General features: G+C 40.7%; 1 protein-coding gene across 2 annotated transcripts in view; it reads left to right on the top strand.

The window, feature by feature from the left end:
* Tbx20 (T-box transcription factor 20) overlaps positions 1 to 20922 on the top strand; it is a 49061-nt gene that overhangs the window by 12452 nt on the left and 15687 nt on the right. For both annotated transcript variants that reach the window (XM_040730200.1, XM_005078506.4), the window contains exons 5-6: positions 2902 to 3060; positions 11877 to 11953. In XM_040730200.1, coding sequence (XP_040586134.1) covers positions 2902 to 3060; positions 11877 to 11953 — 236 coding nt within the window. The remainder of the gene's footprint in view (positions 1 to 2901; positions 3061 to 11876; positions 11954 to 20922) is intronic.

The following is a 20922-nucleotide window of genomic DNA, read 5'->3' as shown; positions in this document are numbered from 1 at the left end:
AAGTCACTTATATAAAATGGGATACTTGACATATAATTCCTCTATATTGTGAGTAGTGTGTAGGCTACTGGTAATACCTAATTCAATGCAAACGTTGTGTGAATAGTAATTAGTTTGAATCATTTAGTGAATAAAGGCAAGAAAAAAAGTATGTATGTTCAGTGTAGGCACAATATTTCTGATCTAAGATTGTTATATTATTTCATGTAATTTTTTTTGAGACAGGGTTTTCTCTATGTAGTCCTGGTTGTCCTGTAACTCACTATGTTAGACCAGGGTGGTTTTGAACTTAAACTCACAGAGATCTACCTGCCTCTGCCTTCACCTCTTGAGTATTGGGATTAAAGGCATGCACCACCATGCCTGGCCCTATTTAAGGTTGTTTAAATCTACAGAGGGGCCACTCAAAGCTGCAGATGTCAACTATGTATCAGTTACCCTCAGTATCTAGTGGAGAGTTTGTAAACACACTCAGCAGAAACTCTCCCTCCTGCAACATATTCATCCACATTAGTCAAGAAAGCAAGGGCCCTTCAGTCAATGCCAACATAGCAAACATCACCTAGTGAGTCCAATGCGCTGTTTATAGGGTGCTTCCTGAGGCCAGGGGATTTCAAAGGTATTTGAAGAGAAGATACAGCTGAACCCCCAATTCCAGAAAAGGCAGACTGGTTTTGTATATTTAAGTAGCTGTCTACCAGTAGAGAGGTGTGGGAAACAGTTTATACCTAAAAATGAGTTGGGCTCAGTCAAGTGTGGAAGCTCATGGCTGTAATACTAGCACTCAGGAGGCAGAGGAAGGAAAACTGTCTAGGGGTGAAGTGAAACCCTGCCTAGAAACAAACACGTAAGTGAGCAAACGAGGACAAAAATGTTTTGTTGCTCATTTTGTACCGTGGCAAGATATTTATATTTTAGTTATAGAATAAATGAGAATACTATTTCTTAGCTGCCAATTCCTCCCCTTTTTTTTTTCAAACTCAAAGAGATCCGCCTGCCTCTGCCTCCTCAGTGCTGGGATTAAAGGCGTGCACCACCAATACCTGGCCTTCTTAGCTGCCCTTTTAACCAAGATATATTTATCATTGCTAAGAACTTGTAACCTTTGGTAGCTACAGAATGGAAGTTGGCCATGGCATTGATTCAATTTTAGTTTTAAAACTGGTAATGGTCAAAAAATTGTAAGTTTTTTTTTTCAAAAAAAGTTCCTACTTTTGAACACTTCCTATTTCCTGTGTTTTACAAGGGTTACAGTCTTTAGGGATGGTTGCAAAGGTTCAGTAGTTAAAGAACACTTGTATCTGTGTCTCAAGAATCTGAGCTCAGACCTTAGCCCCCTGCCAGGCCGGTTTCAAATGCCTGTAGCTCCAGCTCAAAGGGATCTAGTGCCCTCTTCTGGCCTCCATGGGTACCTGCACAAATGTGTGCGCACACAAATAATAAAAGTAAAATTAAAAGCCTCTCTCCTCACTATGGCCCTGTGAAGTTGGCATCACGTTTGCATTTGAGGCTGCCTAGGTTGGAGAGGTTTGCTCACTTGGCCAAGATAAAAGAGATATGAAGTGGGAACTTTGGGATTGTAACCCATATCTGTCTAATACTGTATTTCTGAATCATTTTACTTTTTTCTTCTGTAAACAACAGTCTGGTCTCCTGCAAAATGTTACTTTCTATTTAGAAAATTTAAACATGAGTTTTATGGTCTAAACACACCAATCCTCCCAAAATATTTTATGTGTTTGAGTGTTTTGCCTTCATGTACATGCACCATGTGCATGCCTGATGGTCATACGGAAGTCAGAATGGATGGTGGTATCAGGTCCTGTGGAACTGAAGTTAATGGATGGCTGTGAGCCATGACATGGCTGTTGGGACTAGAACTTGGGTTCACTGCAAGAGCAACAAGAGCTCTTAACCACTGAGCCGTGTCTCCAGATCTTCAAATACATTCATTTATTTGAGGGCGCGCGCGCGCGCATGTGTATGTGTGTGTGTACATGTGCACATTTACTTTTATTTATTTGTGTGTGTACATATGCACATTTATTTATGTGTGCACAGGTGCACATTTATTTATTTGTGTGTGTGTGAATGTGCACATTTACTTTTATTTGTGTGTGTACATGTGCACATTTATTTATTTGTTTGTGTGTGTGTGTGTGTACATGTGTGCATTCAAGTCACAGAGCATGTATGGAGTTCAGAGGAAAACTTACAGAAGTCTGTTCTCTGCTTCCATCATGTAGCTCCCAGGAATCAAACCCAATTCATCAGATTTGGAGGCAAGCATCTTTGCCCACTGAGATATCTCATTGGCCCAAGGGCTGATTTTTGAAAAATTAATAAAACTTGGTCTGAGGAGGTGGTTCAGTTGGTAACATTCCTGACACATAAGCTTGAGAGCCTATTTTTGGATCCCCTGCACCAACATAAAAGCCAAGTTTCAACAGGGTTGCTGTAGGATGGAGACATTTGGGTCCTGGAGCTCACCAGCCAGGTTCAGTGAGAGACTCTGGCCAGAGAAAGAGACTGAAAAAAACACCCAATGTTCACCTCTGGCCTCCACATGCATAAGCACATGTGCCCACACGAACAGGAACACCCGAATAAACACGTATGTGCATGCACGTGAACACACCCCCCCACACACACACAATGTAATATATAGAACATTCCCTAGAAATGACTTCTCTTCTGTCACCATCACTTTATAAGATGGCTCTTGTGACATTTGGTTGTTTTGGTAAAATGTCATTCCCCTACATGACTCCATAATTGTATGAAAAAGACTTGACAGAGGAAGGGAAAGGGTTGGTTTTCCAGTCTTAGCATTGAACTTGAAGTTGTAGGTTGGATGGGTTGAGCATGTAAAACTCAGGACTTCCCATCTCTTCATTGTAGATAATTTTGAATTCAATGCATAAGTACCAGCCGCGGGTGCATATCATAAAGAAGAAAGACCACACAGCCTCCCTGCTCAATCTGAAGTCTGAAGAATTCAGAACATTCATCTTTCCAGAGACAGTGTTCACAGCAGTCACAGCCTACCAGAACCAGCTGGTGAGTGGGCCCTTCGAAGTTCGGTTCTTGCATGTGGGTTTTCCTTCAAAATAGAAGTTCCTTCAGAGTGACTGAATGACAGCATCAGAGCAGCATGTCCCCCCCGGGGGGTCATGTATGGCATCAGTTATCTTCTAGAACTTTGTGCTGCAGTGAAGACTGTCTGGTGACTGCTCCCTAACTTGAATTCACCCCAGTGTGTCTTCTGCAGGGAGCTTCTCCTGCAACCTTTTCCTCCCCTTGCAGAAGTATGGGCGATTGTTTTCGATAAACACACACCTTCACACAACTGTGTAAATTACTAACCCTTGAGATACTTTGTGAGGCTAACCACAACTTAGGATAAGTACAATGGTTGTGAATATCTCTTTAAATAATAAGCTTCAGTCGGGTGTTTTATTGATATCAAGATATCCAGTTCACAACATCAGGTTATATCTTCTACTACTCTTTGTCATACACCATATTTCCAACCTGAGTCTTATTTACATGTATAAGATTTAGTCTTAGTAAATAGTTACCAGTGTCCTACGAAGGCCAAATGCTGTTAGGCACTTGCTCTAATGTTTTATTCTTTCTTGGTCAGCAGAATGCTGACAGGTTTGTAGCAACAGTGATGCTAAATGCTAAGGAAGCTGAGTGGAAGAAAGAGGCAGGAATTTTCCTGTGGTCAAAAAAAAAAAAAAAAAGCAGGAAGTAGAATTCTTTTGAGTGTACTTAGTAAAAGGTGTTCCCACCTGCAGTTTAATTAACAATGAGGCTGTTCGGAGCTCTTCATCTTGCTTTTGTTTGATTAGCTGGAAGTAGTTAGGATGCTTGCCTTCTTCTTGTCATGCTGTTGGTATGTCGTGAGTTCAGAATAGATAACAATCAGCAGCTGCCCACTGGGTGAGAATCCAACCATCCAACAAGGGTGGGTCAGGCAGAGGAGGTTCAGGGCCTCTGGAAAGGCAGGAGAGAGCTGGAAGCAAATGAAGTGGGAATGGGGCTGGAGAGATGGCTCAGTGGTTAAGAGCACTGGCTGCTATTCCAGAGGTCCTGAGTTCAATTCCCAGATGGTGGCTCACAACCATCTGTAGTGGGATCTGATGCCCTCTTCTGGAATCAAGGTGTAACTAACAGGTAGAGCACTCATACACATAATATAAATAAGTAAAATCTTAAAAAAAAAGAAAGCGGAAACAAACAGAAGACAGATTTAAGAATGGATGGAGTAGATGGAGAAGGCTCACGTGCCTGTAACTTCTGTATGACTTTGAGGTTTGTTTAAGTATCACTGTAATTTCCCTTACTTGTAAGCTAGGGCTAGGAACCAACCAGACCGCCATTGGAGACTGCAGTGGAACTGAGATGTGCTGATGTGTACAAACATGCCTTGGAAACTGTGATGTTGGACTGCTCAGGAATGCCAAGAGTACTTATCCACACTTGGATTTTAGAATGTCAGTGATTGTGCCATGGAGATGCCTCAACAGGTCAAGGCACTTGTGACCTGATGAGTCAGATCCCTAGAACACACACACACACACACACACACACGCACGCACACACGCACGCACGCACGCACGCACGCGCGCACACACACACACGCACGCACGCACACACGCTGTAAATAAATAAACTAAGATTTTGTTGGCATGTTTGCTAAGAAAAATCAATGCATAGTTGTTATGTTCTCCAAAATAAACAAAGAATGAACAAAATGAACAGAGAATATCCAAGAAAAACATTGTGATGAGACTAACGTCCACAGCACCCTAAAGCCCCGAAGATCTGGACCTTTGAAGCCACAGGCTCATTTGTGTTTGAAAGCAATGGAAAGTGGGTCTCACAAGTTCAGAGAATCATTCAGCTCATTGGTATTGAGTGAATATGTATGTAATCTTATGATGCAACATTAGGTCATAGCACTTTAAGAAACCTTGCGGATGTTTTGGGATGAAATAGAAACGCGTCCTGTGGAAACTTCAGGGCTGTTTTCAGAATCACGTTTAAAGAGGACCAAAGCTAGAAAAAGCCAATTGCACATTTGTTTTTAAAAACTAACTCGAACAATTATGGAGGGAAGTTTCCACATGTAATACCTTAGATTTGTTTTAATAGGCGAAGGAACCATCCTAAACAAACACCAGCAGGCATTCTGCCATAGTGCACAGATTACACAAGGACGGATAGCATTCAGGTGCTTGCTATTTATTGCACACAGTGCCACTTAAAGGATATTTTCTTATCTAATCTTGCAGGAATATTATTAAATCAGAGAAACGGTATTTTTTATCATGCAATATCCAGCTGGGGAAATAGAGGCATGAGTTAAATGGGTCACTGATTGTGCTTGCTGTGTCCATCATGGATTTGAAGCAAGGTAGTTAGAGTCCTAGACCCCTAAGCTGAGCATCCCTTCTCAGGGGGCAGAACACTTTTCATCTCAGCTTCTGGCCCCGATGGACGCCCTGACATCTTTCCCAGAGGGTTTTAAGTTATCCCCCCACACAAAGTACTCATCTTTTTTTTTCTGCCATGTGGGGCTGTGTTGGTGAATGTAATGAGAGTTGCTATCCTCAACAAGAGTGCCAACAAGGCTCACTTGAGTCAATAGGTAGCATGTGCATTAATGTGATTGTCTCTGGAATTGTTTTTTCACTAATCTGTTTACACTGAAAAACTTCAATGTCCAAAAAAAAAAAAAAAAGCACTCAGGAGGCAGAAGCAGGCAGATCTCTGTGAGTTCAAGACCAGCCTGGTCTACAAGAGTTAGTTTCAGGACAGCCTCTAAAGCCACAGAGAAACCTTGTCTCAAAACAAACAAACAAAAAAGTCTTATAAACAAATAGTCAAATGAACACCTGTACCCTCCACTCAGATTTCACAAGCAACTTTTACCAAGTTTGCTTCACTCTGTCCACTCCTCGTTTCCCTGTCTGTACTGTTCTGCCATTCCAAACTAAGATGCTGGTCTCATCAGCTGAAGCCCACTCCAGCAAGCATGCTCCCACTGTGACAATATTGTTGTTGTGACCATATTGTCTTTATGACAGCTCAGAAGACCAGTTAGAAACATCCTTCACACTATACAGTGGTCAGATCATTTAAATTTTAGTATTAACCAATAATGGCCATTGTGATTTCGTTTCCTCCCCTCTGTACTAAACTCCAGCTAAAATTCATGGTCCAGGCTGGCTATTTTTAATTCAGAAAAATCCTTCCACGTTTTTCTCAATAATCTTATTTAATTCTGACGTTAATCCCCAGTGGAAATCCTGTGAGTGTCATTTTGTTGATAATGAAACTGAAGTTCCAAGTGGTTAGGACACTCATTCAAGGCTACATATTTGATATGTGCCAGACCCGTCAAGAAGGTTTGACCTTCTGGGTCCTAACTCCTCCTTTCTGGTTGGATTGAAAGGCCAATAAAGTAATGACTTCCCAGGTCAATAGTCTGAAAGCTGAATTTGGAAAAGTTATTATATTAAAATAAGTAAAGATGCTAAGACAGATTCTAACACTAATTACTCCTCTCATTAATGTTCATTTCTATAATTGATAGTACAGGTGGGTTCAAAATTCAGTCATAAGAGCCCATCAAGCTTTGATCACATCATAAAGTATAAAGATTAATAGACTGAATAGACCATTTCATCCCTGAAGAGCCCACAATAAAAGCATCTCCCTCACTAGATCCAGGAGTTTATTTCTGTAGTCCACCTTTAATGCCATCATTAGCATAAAACCATCTATAAGTGTGGTTTAGTATAGCAGGGCAGTTGTGCTAATGGCTGATAGATTTGCTTCAGTGAATAAAACTGATACAGGTCTCTTAGAAATCACTTCAGGAATTACCATTTTCAGTAGGTCACATGCTGTCTTATTACCTTAACCTCCAGACCTCCTGGAGTCAACTGCTTTTTCACTGCCACACTGCATGTATTAATTTACAGTAAACACAATACGATAAATACATTGCAAAGGAAATACACATTATGTATAGCATCAGCAAAAAAATGTTTCATGAATGAGGAACTAACATCAGAAGAGGGAGGGATTAAAAGTTCCCATTTGGACCCATTTCCCTATGTCTTAAACTTTCTATATGATTGTTATTTTTTATGTCTGATATTTTCAAATTTAAGTTCCCCAAAGTGTGTGTGTGTGTGTGTGTGTGTGTGTGTAACCTTCTTACTTATTGAGGCCAGTAGTTTTATTTAAAATTGATGAAAATGGGACCTTTTTACCCATTTCTTCTTCTGCTTTTTGCAAGGGGATGATTGCATTTCTTTATATTATTAGATAAACGCTAAATACATTATACTTTCAACAAACTATTTTATAATTTAAGATTTAAAGGTCAGGTGTTGTTTTTGAGCCAGCAGATCATTGCTGTGGAGTTGAAGTGTAGGTCAGGTTTCATTTCTAAATGCCTTCGGTCAGATCTCTTCCTGATAATTGGAGAAATGGTCTCCAAGGGCCAATTTTACCTTGTGGCTGGGGCCCCAGCTGGATCCAGAGCCTAGTGCTGTGACAGTGGATAAGAATAACAATCTGTAAAGTTGTCCTTCTCTGGAACAGCTGGTGGCATCAGAAATCTTCCCTCTAATTGTGCATGCATTTACTTACCGATAATAGGAATGGTACAAAGAATGAAGTTTCTGCTTAGCGTATGTATTACACTGTGATATTGCAATTATAGTGAAGACACAAGTCTTTTAATTTACACGAACATACAACAAATGACAGGATTTCTAAGGTGTATAGTGCTATTCTTATTTGTCAATATTTCTCTTCACTAAGTGAAGAATATTGCTGCTTTTAAAAACTGATTTGAAGGAGTAGAGAGATGGCTTCTAGATCAAGAGCATGCACTGCTCTTGCAGAGGCCTGGGGCTTGGTTCCCAGAATTCACATCTGGAAATTTTTCTTTTTTTTTTTTTTTTTTTTTTTTGATTTTTTGAGACAGGGTTTCTCTGAGTAACAGCTCTGACTGTCCTGGAACTAGCTCTGTAGACCAGGCTGTCCTCAAACTCATAGAGATCCGCCTGCCTCTGCCTTCCAAGTGCTGGGATTAAAGGCGTGCACCACCAACACCAGGCTACATCTTGAAATTTTCAACCACCTCTAACTCCAATTCCAAAGGATCAGACTCCCTCTTCCAGCTCCTGCTGGCACTCACACGCATGTGGTAAACATCAACTCACACATACACATAAAATAAAAATAAATCTTAAAAAATATTTTTTAGTGATAAAAATATCTGTGCCTCTGGTTTTGTAAGGATGACACAGGGCGGCAGCTTTGCAGGCTGCAGACTTCCTGTACTGGAGTTTGATGGGATAGCTTCAGGTCAGTCATCAATCACACTTAGCCCCTGGCTCTCATCCATTCTCACAGCCATTCTTACCTTTATTCCCAAATTTACAAAGGGATATCGAAGCACACCTTTAGAAGCAACTTTCTGCCTTCTAAATTCAAATTCTAATGTCTTACCTATTTATGATCTGTTGTTACTTAGAGTGTAAAAAGTTTATTATTTAAAATTATTTTACAGCTGAGCATAGTGGTATAAACATTTATTTAGTACCAACACTCAGGAGGCAGAGGCAGGCTGATCTCTGTGAGTTTGAAGCCAGCCAGGTCTACATAGTGAGTTCCAGAACAGTCAGGGGTATGTAGAGAGATCTGTCTCAAAAGAACAACAATAACAACAACACCACACACACACACACACTCGAGTGCTTGTGCACACACACATATATGTATATATGTGTGTGTTGTTTTATCTTGAGATAAGAAAACAACAGAATGTTTTTAAGCAACACACAGTTTATCCTAGTCTGTAAAATCATTTAAGTCGTACTTTGGTGGTTTGTTCTTAACATGAAGCTCAACAGACCTGTCTGGAGCATGCTGGGTCTGGAGTTGGGCTGAGCCGCGCAAGGTGGGCCCTCAAGTCTGTGCTGCTGTCTTCACCGAAGACAGTACAACCACAACCCCAGACCCATCCAGTTCTTTTCTCCTCTAATGCTCAAAACCAGTGGTTCAGTGAAACTCATCCATAGAGAGAGTAAATGCCAGATAATTGTCTTGCATTCTTTTTCTGATTAGTGTCCTAAATTAAATCATCACTGCACTTTATTAGTAGGTCTAAATACACAGAGGGCCATGCCCTATTGCAGTTTTTTCCTGAAGTTTGAAATTATATCCAGATGTGGAGAAAAAAGGTAATCATTGGCACTACTGAAGGCTATAAAAAGTAACATTTGAAAAACTAATGGTAGATAATTATAATAATGAAAGATAATTCAAAGAAATAAAGAAACTCGTGCTGTATTTAATTCACCTCCGGGCACAAAGTTATGGCAATAATTTTAGATCATGGACACATTAATTGACATCCATTTCTCTACTTATATCAGGGCACTGGAGGATTTTAGTCTCACTCACCTCATTTAAAGCCACTTTAACCTTTGGAAATATGAAAAACAAGTGCAAATATTTCAAAATCTTTTCCAGGACAAAGCAACCATCATAACATAGAATAGACACGTCTTTCTTTTTGTTTAGTTCATCTGCCACTGAATAAAGCTTTCTGTGGTTGACATTGAAGAGAAAAGGCTTCAAGAACTTCTGATGTTGCCCTCCATGTTAGACACACCATCTACCGTTATCTCCAGACAGTTTTAACTATTGGCAAATCCAGTCACCTTTCAATTTTTGTACGTGTTACTTAGAGCAAGATTTGTCTTTGTTATTTGATCACACAGTTAAACATTTTTATTTGGGGTTGAGTTGCCTTTAATGCTGCTGCCTTGCAATGGACCCATGTCACTGTGGCCACAGTGTATCTCTGTACTTGCTCCATAGAGTTTCAGGCTTTGCCAAGGCAGAGAGCAAGTGTTCTCTACCGGGTGTTACCCTGCACCAAAGTGACCACTCATTGCATAGGTGCTGGCTAATGATTGCCCCAACATTTCAGGAGCCTTAAGACACTTCAGCATCATAGAGTATTTTAAACTACAGTTGCTGAGCCGAAAGAAGAGCATCTTTCTCCTTTAAGACTTGGAAATCTTGTTGGGACTTAAAATCTTAGAGCATACTCGTTGTCTAGGCTATAAAACATTTTTATAATTTATATCGAATAAACAGTATTATTCTTTTTGAAAGCTGACATTCAGAAAGACACAAGTTCAAGACTGAATGAATGGCTGAACAGACAGGTCTTCCTTCAGAAGGGGCAGCCTTACATGAGAAGAGATTTTCCTGAAGCATTGGTTGTGCATACGGTAGAGGCTACTCAGCTCTCTGCACATTTTAGTTGTTGCTTCTCATTGTGAATAGGTCTTATTGTCCAGCATTTTCCCCTTCCTGTTTAGCAATATCCATGTTTTTCTGAAAAGGAACTTCATTATCCGTTTGCTGCTCTCCAGTGGATGTTCTGAGCAGTTACCCTGGAGGCTCATATTAGTCAGGCTCCTTCTGTGGGCTGCCAGTGCTGGAGATAGAGCAGAAAGCCACTTGGGTGATGGAGGGCATGTTAAGGGATGTAAAAACCTCTTTGCAGCCTTGTAAATGTAGTTCACATGGAGAATATTAAAAAAAAGAAAATGGTGTCTTTCTTCATGGTGAAAAGAGAAACTCCAGGCATTGAACTTTGGATACAGCCTGATCCGGTTTTTTGTTTGTTTGTTTTTAAAATAGCATTTGTTATAACTCTGTTTTATAAACAAACAATATACTTTTATAAATTTTATAGTTACCATATAAAACAGTTTTGATTGTTTTCTCTTTAGTGTAAAACAGGAGGGACACCCCACACCCCATAACTCCCTTTTCCCTGCCCAGAATATTTTGCGTGTGTCTCCCTCCAAAGACAAACTTGTATTCCACGTTTGAGCTCACGAGTTAAGACCCTCTTGAAAGGCTTTCTTGTTAGCAGTTCAGTTAGGAACAAGCTGTACCTGAGTCCTTGCATTCCTTGTGCCTGACTGTGACTGCTTGTCAGATGAGGACACAGGCTTGCTTCTCTGTGAGGTTCCTTTTAGTGCTGACAGGGATCTGTATTCTGAGTTTCTTCTCATCAGTGCTTCCTTTGTTTTTTGCTTCACAGGATGATATATTTTTCCCCAGAGTAATAGTGCACAGGGTGTGTAAATAATAATACTATAAGATTTGTACATTCCACAATGTAAGCACTAAACATTGGAGACTGATTCTTACTCGAAAGTAATTGTTTCTACATAAGCATAGTTACATAAGTGACATTAAAATAAGGCTGACTAACTGTTTTGATTCTAAATTAGTCAAATGGAAAGGATAATGGTAGCAAGTTTATACTCTGAAGGCTTCATATTCTGTATTTATGTAAAAGGTATCAGTATTAGTACAGTATTTAACATGGGCTTTAATGGCCATTGAATCTGATTTATTACAGCATATATTCACCTGCTCAAAAAGTTAGGAGATGCTTCCAAGCTGGGATGAGACCTCATTCTTCACTCCCTCACAACACACATTCTAGACAGTTCCTCCCATCTAGGTGGTTCTCCCTTCCCCAGTTGAGCCCTAGCCTTTCCCTAACATTTTAAATGCTTCACAGTCTAATTTCATGTCCAACTTTGCCCGGAAGGCCACCAGACCTTCCTACCTCAGCTATGACTCAGTACACCTGTGAACTTGTCCCTCACTCAAATCACTTCTCGTGATGCTTACAGACATTGCTGTATTACTGGGCTCTGTGGGAAACGGAAAAAAGAAAACTACTTCTATTCTGCTTCTTTGACCTTGGAAATGAGGTTGTTTTGTACCCATTCTCTCTTTCCCAGATAACCAAGCTGAAAATAGACAGCAATCCGTTTGCCAAAGGGTTCCGGGACTCCTCCAGGCTCACTGACATTGAGAGGTAATGAAATTTTTTCTGCTTGCTCTTTTGTCCAGATAAGATAAGAGAGTGGGTTGTAAGAACATGTGCCTTTTAACGCCAACGAGGCATGGTCTCACAGTATGTAGTTTCCATCGTCTCCACACCTTCCCTTCCAACCACAAACCTTGTCGTTGTATAGCTCGTACATCTTGAGGGCAGCTGGTGTTGGATCTCTCAAATGCTTGATTCCCCAGCAAAGAAGTGTATTTGATATGAACATGTATTCCACTGTGAAACATTGGGTTTTGTGATCAGAAAATGGGTCCTAGCTAAAGTAGACTGATATCTTTAATAGGAGAAATAAATATCAAGTCTGAGGACCTGTAAGAAGACAGGAAACAGTCATCATGCATGTGAAACTCACCCCTTCACAATGACAGTTGTTCATTGCCATTTGAGACCATTGAGTGATTGATAGCTGTAGCTTCTAGCCTATTATGAATGTTGAAATGCATTTTTTCAAGAATATTTTGACCCAGTTGCTTATTTATACTCTTTATACACACGAAATTTCTATCCTTCATCTTTATACTAGGTCTGATATTTCTGCTGATGGGTGGAACACCACATAGCTACCACCTCTCACTTACTATATCTTAATTTCTTGTGTGACTCTCCTGTCAACTGCCACACATTTCTGATTTTCTTTTTATTGCCTATGACATGGGCACTTCTGCCCAGCCTGTCTTGGCAGCTCAAGTGAAAGGTTAATCAACTTCTGTCTGATTCTTCTTAAACCTGCCAACGTGGCAGATCATGGAGTAGTAGTATAATTGGAGGGAATGGATATAGAGGCTGTTTTGGGATCCAGAGAGTTTGAGTTGAGAAAGACTAATTGCTGGAGAGTCTGATCATTGGTTGGAGGTGGTGAAGTCAGGAACGAACCTGAATTTTAGGCTGTTGGATGGACATCTATTGCCCAAGTCTCAGAGAGTAGATTGGTTAGAGAATTGTGGATGGTGACATTTATAAAAGTATACTATAAATCTAAAGTGCAAAAATTCTTCTGAGTCTCTCATCCTAGATGAGCCTTGCATCTAATCCTTTAGACCCTATCTGAGTAACTTTGAATGAATGGTCTCTGTGAACTGATCTTAGGAAGTAAAAATAGCCCTGTAGTTGCACACATGCTCATGAGATAGGAGCCCAGCCTGGCTGCCCTTTAGAACAGCAGATTTGATAATGCATGTAGCCACATTTTCTACTTATTGAATAAGCGTTCTGATGTGGGAGCACTCACTTGTATGTGAAGCTAAGTGGCTTGCGATGGTCCTGAGGCCAAGAGAACACTCTGATGTGACTAGCTGAAAGTTTGCAAGATGACCTAAGTGGTGTGAAACTGGCCAAGGTTTTGGATTTCATTTCCAGGTATTTAAGTCTGAATTTTTCCTAAATAGCCTTTAGGGATGGGACAAATCAGATCAATTGATCTTTAGAGACCTAAAGAAATTAAATTAGTCTGGAGTCAGTTACTGCACTAAACCATGTAGTAATTGAATTGTTCCTTGTAACTGATTGAAAACAGCCCTATCTGTAACAATCCTGGGAGCTTTTCTTCATAAGAGATCTGAGAGGAAAACACATTTTTTTATGACATGATGACAGATACTGCATTTTTCTAACCTAAGTGAATATGATGTAATAAATATGTGACTTTAATGATTTCAAGTTTCCTGTTCTAGATTTATAACTTACTGTGTAGGACAACCAAACCAAAATACCTCCAGGACAGGACTTGTGTGCTTAGACCTCAGTGTGGCCTTTTCGTAACTGTCAGCGCTGTGTGCTTCATGAGGCACCACGATTGTCCTGGGTCTGGGTGTAGCAGGGTCTACCTAGCTGGGTGCTTCGTGCAAGGCGGAGTACTGGTCTGCAGGAGAAAACTCGTGTCTTTACCAGGAGTAGAAGCACACGTCTCGTGGCCAGCTATGAGGCACACCGGAAAACCCAAAGAGATGACCTCATAGAGGTGAATTTCTAGCCCTTTAGACCAGGAAAAGCTATTGCTGGTTGTGTGTAGTAAGTAGCATAGGACAGCCTCCAGCCTGTTGGTGTTCTCCATTTTCTCTCTCTTTTGGGGTGCCTTTATACAAACACAACATTCTCCCTTAAAGGCTTTGTGGGGTACTCATGATACGTAAATGGTTTTCATAGGTTGACAAGAGACGCGTAACACAATAAAAAACAATGTGCTCAAAAAATAAATAGGCCATCTCCTAAAAGAAAGTTAGTGTTTATCCCATCATGTTAGCAAAAATGAAATGATAACCACCATTTTTGACAAGGCACAAATATATGAGCAGTCAATCTCTCTTCCTTTTTTTTTTAATGCTCAGGTGATCTTTCTTGAAAAACCTTGGCTGTGTGTTAAACATATTTGAGAACATGTACCTGTCCACTTACAGAGGATATTTAATTAGGCAGTCTATACAGTCAGATACTAAAATGGAGGCTACCAAGGGCATGGGCCGGAAGGAGAAAGAAGGGAGATGGGGACCATCTCTTTGTGACACTGAGAACATTCTAGAAAAGGATAGAGATGATGGTTGCATGACATTGTGAATGTACTTAATGTCACAGAATATCATGCTCAAAAATCATTAAAAATGGTATTTTGAATTTTATATATGAAAATACTGTTTTCTAAATCACGTGACTATAAAGTTTATTAAGTCATTTCCTGTTGTTGAACACTTAAGTTCTCCCCCTCCCTCACAAAATTGACATAAAAATAGCACTAAAGCAGAAAAATAAATAAAAGTACATGCTTTTACCCAAAATTTTTATCTGTGGTTATTTAACCTATGAGCATAATCAAGAATACATGTAAAGAGATACAGTTTCTCCCTGGATTGTTCATAATGAGAAAAAAGTTGAAGGGAGACTATCCCAGTCCTGAATTTACAAACAAAAGTAAAAGGACCCCCCCATCCATATGAAGTTTATTCAAGCCTTAGTAAACAAAATGAAAAGATCTTATTAACAGTTTAAACTATTCATTAGATGTTAAAGTATTTTGGGTTGTCAGATTAAATAATATATATTTTATTGATTATGCATGCAGCCACTAGACTATTATAGAATTGCATATGTGACTAACATTTCATTCCACTAGAAAATACTATACTAAAGAGTTTTTATGATATATAGTTTGCTGTGATATGTCGAATTTTAAATTAGAAATCTGACTGGTCCTGCTTATAAACAATGATCAAACCCCCATATCTTCTCTATTCTGCCATTGTAGTGAGAACAAAAGCTAGTTTAATAAATTCTAATGTTTGTTGATTTTCCAATTAGATTGCTGCAATGTCTGAAAGAGATAATATTTTTTATCTTTGATAGTTATATATTTAAAACAGGCTCTTTCTTTATGACGATGACTAAAGTACATTGACGGCAAACAAAATCTCTGGCGTGCTTTTCTCCTTCCTTCCTTCCTTCGTAGTGCTTCTTGTGTCTTACTATGAGGAGCCTCGGCAGGCTTGTTTCCTATAGCTGCTCTTTATTACACAAGCCCAGTGAGCGCCGATGCCTGGATGAGAAGTTCCTGTTGAGCCAATACTGATTGAGCTTATATTCAGAGTTCCTTTAGAACCTGTTGAGTTGATTTAAAATTATTTTTCTGCGTTTACATAATCATATGATTTATTATTCTCATATTGTCTGCTGAACCATCATCTTACTTCTGGAGTAATCCCCATCTGGATTTTATGTTGCTTTGGAAATACATTGTCAGACTAGTTATTTGTATTTTATTTAAGACTTTTAGTGTTAATAATTTATAACAGGTAGGACTTTGCCTTTCTTTCTTTGGTCCGTTCAGATTTCCTTCATTATCACTATCAGATTCAGTTTTCTCAGTGGAAATATAATACTTCCTTTCTGGTTTAGTTTAAATATAAAAGGAATATCCCTTTACCTGATGAGTTTACCAGGCTGGCACAAACATCGAATGCATCAAAATCCTTAGTTTGTTCCACAAGTTATAGCTAACTGAAGATGGGCTCTGTCTCATTGATGGCATTTGCTTCAGCTTCATCTAATCATTCATGCACCCTCTTTTAATCTTTTATTTTGATTGCCCTTTGATTTTTAGAAGAAGCCATGGTAGCAATGCACTATCCTTTCTTTCTTTAGCATACAAACACCCTGACGTTTCTTTAAGACAAAAATAACCATCTTCTGATTGCATTACCTAATTTCCTGTTGCTTTGTAAGGCTTCTTAGGATTGTGTATAGTTTCTTCAATTCTTCCCTTCCCTTTCTTCAGCCCTGTCTGGTAGAGGTTTACTCCTACTGCCCCACAGTCAACTTTTGCCTCGTTGCCTGTGACCCATCGGCTGCCAGGCCAGCTTCTAGCCCTCAGCCTGCTTGGCATATCAGTAAATCCAGCAATCTGTCCATTTCCTTCCTTGGCTTCCTCGTGTCCCTCTCCTGGTTTCTAATTACGCCCGTGGGCTCTTCTGTCTCTACCTTCCTGCTGCTCCATCCTCATTGTCTCCTCTGTGTGGTAATGTGATACAGACCTTAGATCTTGTGTCTTTCCTTCTGAGCCTCACACCCATCTTGGGGGTCTGTCCCAGGTTGAGGCCAACTCCATAGGGCTTGTTTGATTCCCTCCAGATCCAAACATTTAATAACTGGCTGTTGCTTTTACGTTCCCCTCCATGCTAAAAGCACTTCAGATTTTGATTTTGTATACCTAAAACTGAACACACAACCGCCACTCTCCACACTGCTCTTCCTTCATTGCTACTGATGCAGCCATGACTGATTCTTTCCTGTGCTCTGGCCAAACAACCGGGAGGTCACTCTGACTCCTCTTTTTCGGCCTCTAAACAGTTGATAACTCTTGTCATCCAATCATTCAGAACACACTGAAACCACTTGTGGTGCTGCTTGCCGCCACACAGATGGAGTCACTACCCTTTCCCCTGGGCTATTACATTAGCTTTCTACTTGGTCTGTTTGCCTCCACTCTTTCTTCCCTTCTGTCTATTTTCAATCCAGCAATCGGAAGGACTTTATCAGTGACAGGAAGCTAGGTTGCCTCACTCCTGAGCACAGTTCTCTAGTGACTCACCGAAGGCCCAGTGAATTCTACCCTGTCTCCCGGTGAGTGCATCTGTCCCTCTCTCGTCCACTTGCTCTAGAAACTCTGGTCTCTTGTCTTTCTTTCAGTCTGTCAAGACTTAGGCTCTCCACCCATCTCTTCTACCAGCATTACACTTACTGTCTTCATGTCTGCATGATGTATTGTATTGTGTTTCTAATGTCTTCAGAACTCAGAAGAGTCTGGTATTATTAACACTTGATTATTGCTGGTAAGTCATTGTTGATGATGTGGCTTTGAAAGATATCATTTGATATATCTCGAAAATGTGTGAGGGTCTTTGTTTTCATTTTAATACAGAAACTAAACCTCTGTAAGACTGTCACAGCTGATTCGTAGGGTGCATCTCTGAGTTAAGCCTGCGACCTATGTAGGACAGCTGTTAGAGTCTGTGTCCTGTGTAGGACAGCTGTTAGAGTCTGTGTCCTGTGTAGGACAGCTGTTAGAGTCTGTGTCCTGTGTAGAACAGCTTTTAGAGTCTGTGTCCTGTGTAGGACAGTTGTTAGAGTCTGTGTCCTGTGTAGGACAGCTGTTAGAGTCTGTGTCCTGTGTAGAACAGCTTTTAGAGTCTGTGTCCTGTGTAGGACAGTTGTTAAAGTCTGTGTCCTGTGTAGGACAGCTGTTAGAGTCTTTGTCCTGTGTAGGACAGCTGTTAGAGTCTTTGTCCTGTGTAGGACAGCTGTTAGAGTCTGTGACCTGTGTAGGACAGCTGTTTACTTCACTATTAGTACTTAACAGGTCACTCCATATGTGCTAAGCAGTGAGTTATATACTGACAAGTTGAATTCCCATTACTCTTCAAAACAATCACTTACTAGGAAGCTTATCTCTATTGTATAGATGTGAAAAGAAAGATGAGTGATACTGATACTCTGTCATTATTCACATGATTGTGATAGCTGAGCATCAAAGCCAGTTTAGTTTGTCAGCACTAAAGTTGTCTGAGCAAGCTTTGTAGTCCAGCAATGTAGATGGACTATCTGTCCTTCCATAGCCAGGATTTACCACCAGTAAAGTCACAAGCTCCACCATTTTTTAGGCAGAGCTGGAAAAGTTGTAAGAGTCACCGAGGTGGTGGTTAGGTAGAGTTGTTGAATCCAGCCACAGGCTATTCAGGGGGCATATCTGTCAGGTGAGGACTGCTAGGTGAGGACTGTCAGGTGAGGACTGTCAGGTGAGGACTGTCAGGTGTGGACTGTCAGGGGAGGACTGTCAGGGGAGGACTGTCAGGTGAGGACTCTCAGGGGAGGACTGTCAGGTGAGGACTCTCAGGGGAGGACTGTCAGGTGAGGACTGTCAGGTGTGGACTGTCAGGTGAGGACTGTCAGGTGAGGACTCTCAGGTGAGGACTGTCAGGGGAGGACTGTCAGGTGAGATGTCAGGTGAGGACTGTCAGGGGAGGACTGTCAGGTGAGATGTCAGGTGAGGACTGTCAGGTGAGGACTGTCAGGTGAGGGCTGTCAGGTGAAGGGCCATCAGGACAGTCATTTTAGAGCGCAGGAAGTTTCCAGTGAGCAGCATCAAGCATGCATATAGCACTGAACTAAAGCCTGGGTATATATCCAGAGTTTTTTCTTTTTAAGATTTTTATGGTAAGGTGTGTGTGTGTGTGTGTGTGTGTGTGTGTGTGTGTGTGTTCCTGGGTGTATGTTTGTGCACCATGTGGATGCAGGCACCTGCAGAGTCAGAAGAGGGTATCAGATTCCATGAAAGTGGTGGCTGTGAGCCTCCTGATGTGGATGCTGGGAATGGAAACTGGGTTCTGTGCAAAACAGCGCATGCTCTCAACTGCTGAGCCCTCTTTCCAGCCCTGCACTTACAAGTTTATGCTGTGGTCTCATGATACATATAGTAAGTGAGGGGGTGGTAACTATGTGGTGTTCCACCCATCAGCAGACATATCGTTCGTCTCGCGTGCAGGGCGCTCTCACAGACTCGGTTTCTTTGATATGATCTGATGTGCTATGTGTCCCTGAGTTAGTCCGGTAAGATCACGGGCGGCAATCTTTGCTTGTGTGGCTGTTTGTTCAGTCTATGCCACATGCTTGTGCTAGACTGCAGGTGGTGGATGGTGGTACAGAGACATCAGCCTTAGCACCTGGGCTCAGAATGGAGCAAGCTGAGCTGTGTAAACTGCTTTCCCTCAGGGAAGGCTCACCCTGAAACTGCTGTTGTCTACAGTATGACGTACACCCTTCTTTCTGTAAAACTCCCTTCTCTAATCATCACTACATTGCTTTTTACTATTGCTTTTAAACTCAAGATCAACACCTTTAAATTCTAAGATAAAATAATTGTGAAATTGACATTTCTGTTTTGGATGAGAGTGAAACTATATATTTTTCCTATTCTAGAAAATGGGAGAAACAGTCTTTCTTGTACTAACCTTCATCAACTTGTAATTTTTATTTAAATAACTTGAGTCGGATTTTCATCCCTATGCCTTTTTTTGCCTTCCTTGTTTTTTATAACACATTAAACACGATCTTTTTAGTCTTAACTCTTCTCATACTGATTTATTCACACTCTTTCCAGCTAATGAAATTGGGTTCTTTTGACTCTCAGTTGCTAGAAAACATGCAACGGATGGGTCTAGAAGGTCATGTATATCATCTTCTTCTTGTAGTGTGTTATTAATTTATGTTTCTGTGATGAAATACCCAAGAGCACTTATGTCGATAGGAACTGAGTTTTAGTTCACAGTTTCAGAGATTTCAGACTATGGTCAGCAGGCTACATCACATAATGTCTGAGGTGAAACAGGATGTCACGGCTGTGGGCGTGTGTGGCAGAGGAGGCCCCTCACTTCATGCCGCATGGTTTTCATGAAGGAGGAGGGCAAGATATACCTTCAAAAACAGCCCTCTAGTAGCCTCCATCTTTCAGTGAGGCCTCACCATAGTAACTCATTCAGCTAGAAACTCTCCAACGGACTACCCATTCATGAGACAGGATCCTTGTGAACTATTAAACTTCCAATAATAACAGTAGTTGTGTAGGGGGAAGACAAACCTTTATCACATCAGCCTTTGGGGTCGTTTAAAATCCAAGACATAATAGGAGTTCTGGTATGTCTGTTGTTATGTATGAATGCAACCTTAATGAAGGTCACAGTCTTTATCTCAGAGTTCTTTCAGTTTTCCTTTTAAGTGTGTGCCATGTGAGGCTGTCATGGGGAGACATGAACTGCTCATCTCAGATAGGAAACTGGTGACAAAGGAAGGATATAAACAAAGTCCAATTTGGTGAACCAGTGAATTTCACTGGGGTTATTTACAGAAATAAGTAAGGGGTTACGTATAGGAACAAAATTGATTCAGTGACAGCTGCAGCATGAAGAGCCCCCCTCAGCATGGGTAATGTTTCATGTAAGCTAGAAGCCTGTAGCATACTACACAGCTTTCAGGCAGCTCTACAGGTTGGACAGTGTCCCCCTTTAGGCAGCTGGGCTGTTCTCTGCCTCTTTTAAGCAGCTTTGCTTATCCGAGAGCATCTCTCAGCAGCTCTTACAGTTTACCTCAGATTGGGGAAGGAGGATCCCAGTGCACCTGTCAGTTTCAGGGACTTCCTGAAGTATTTGAGTTGTCTGCTTCCTGGGTTTCATAGAGTTTCCCTGTAGGGCAGGATGATTTAGAGTACATTGTGTCTTAATGAACTTCCCTTCAGGATGAAATACCTTTTTTCAGGGGAAATTGCTACACAACACTGTGTCATCTAGGTTTTGTAGATACTGGGATAAAAACTAATGCCAAACTTATGTTTGTAGTTATAGGGAGCTTACCTATTTCATTCTATAGAATATGTTTCTGAAGTGTTTCTTTAATTTTAAAGT

The sequence above is a fragment of the Mesocricetus auratus genome, unplaced genomic scaffold (genome assembly GCF_017639785.1).
Source record: "Mesocricetus auratus isolate SY011 unplaced genomic scaffold, BCM_Maur_2.0 Super-Scaffold_100022, whole genome shotgun sequence".
Taxonomy (NCBI): Eukaryota; Metazoa; Chordata; class Mammalia; order Rodentia; family Cricetidae; genus Mesocricetus; species Mesocricetus auratus.
This window is presented reverse-complemented; position numbering and strand designations above follow the sequence as displayed.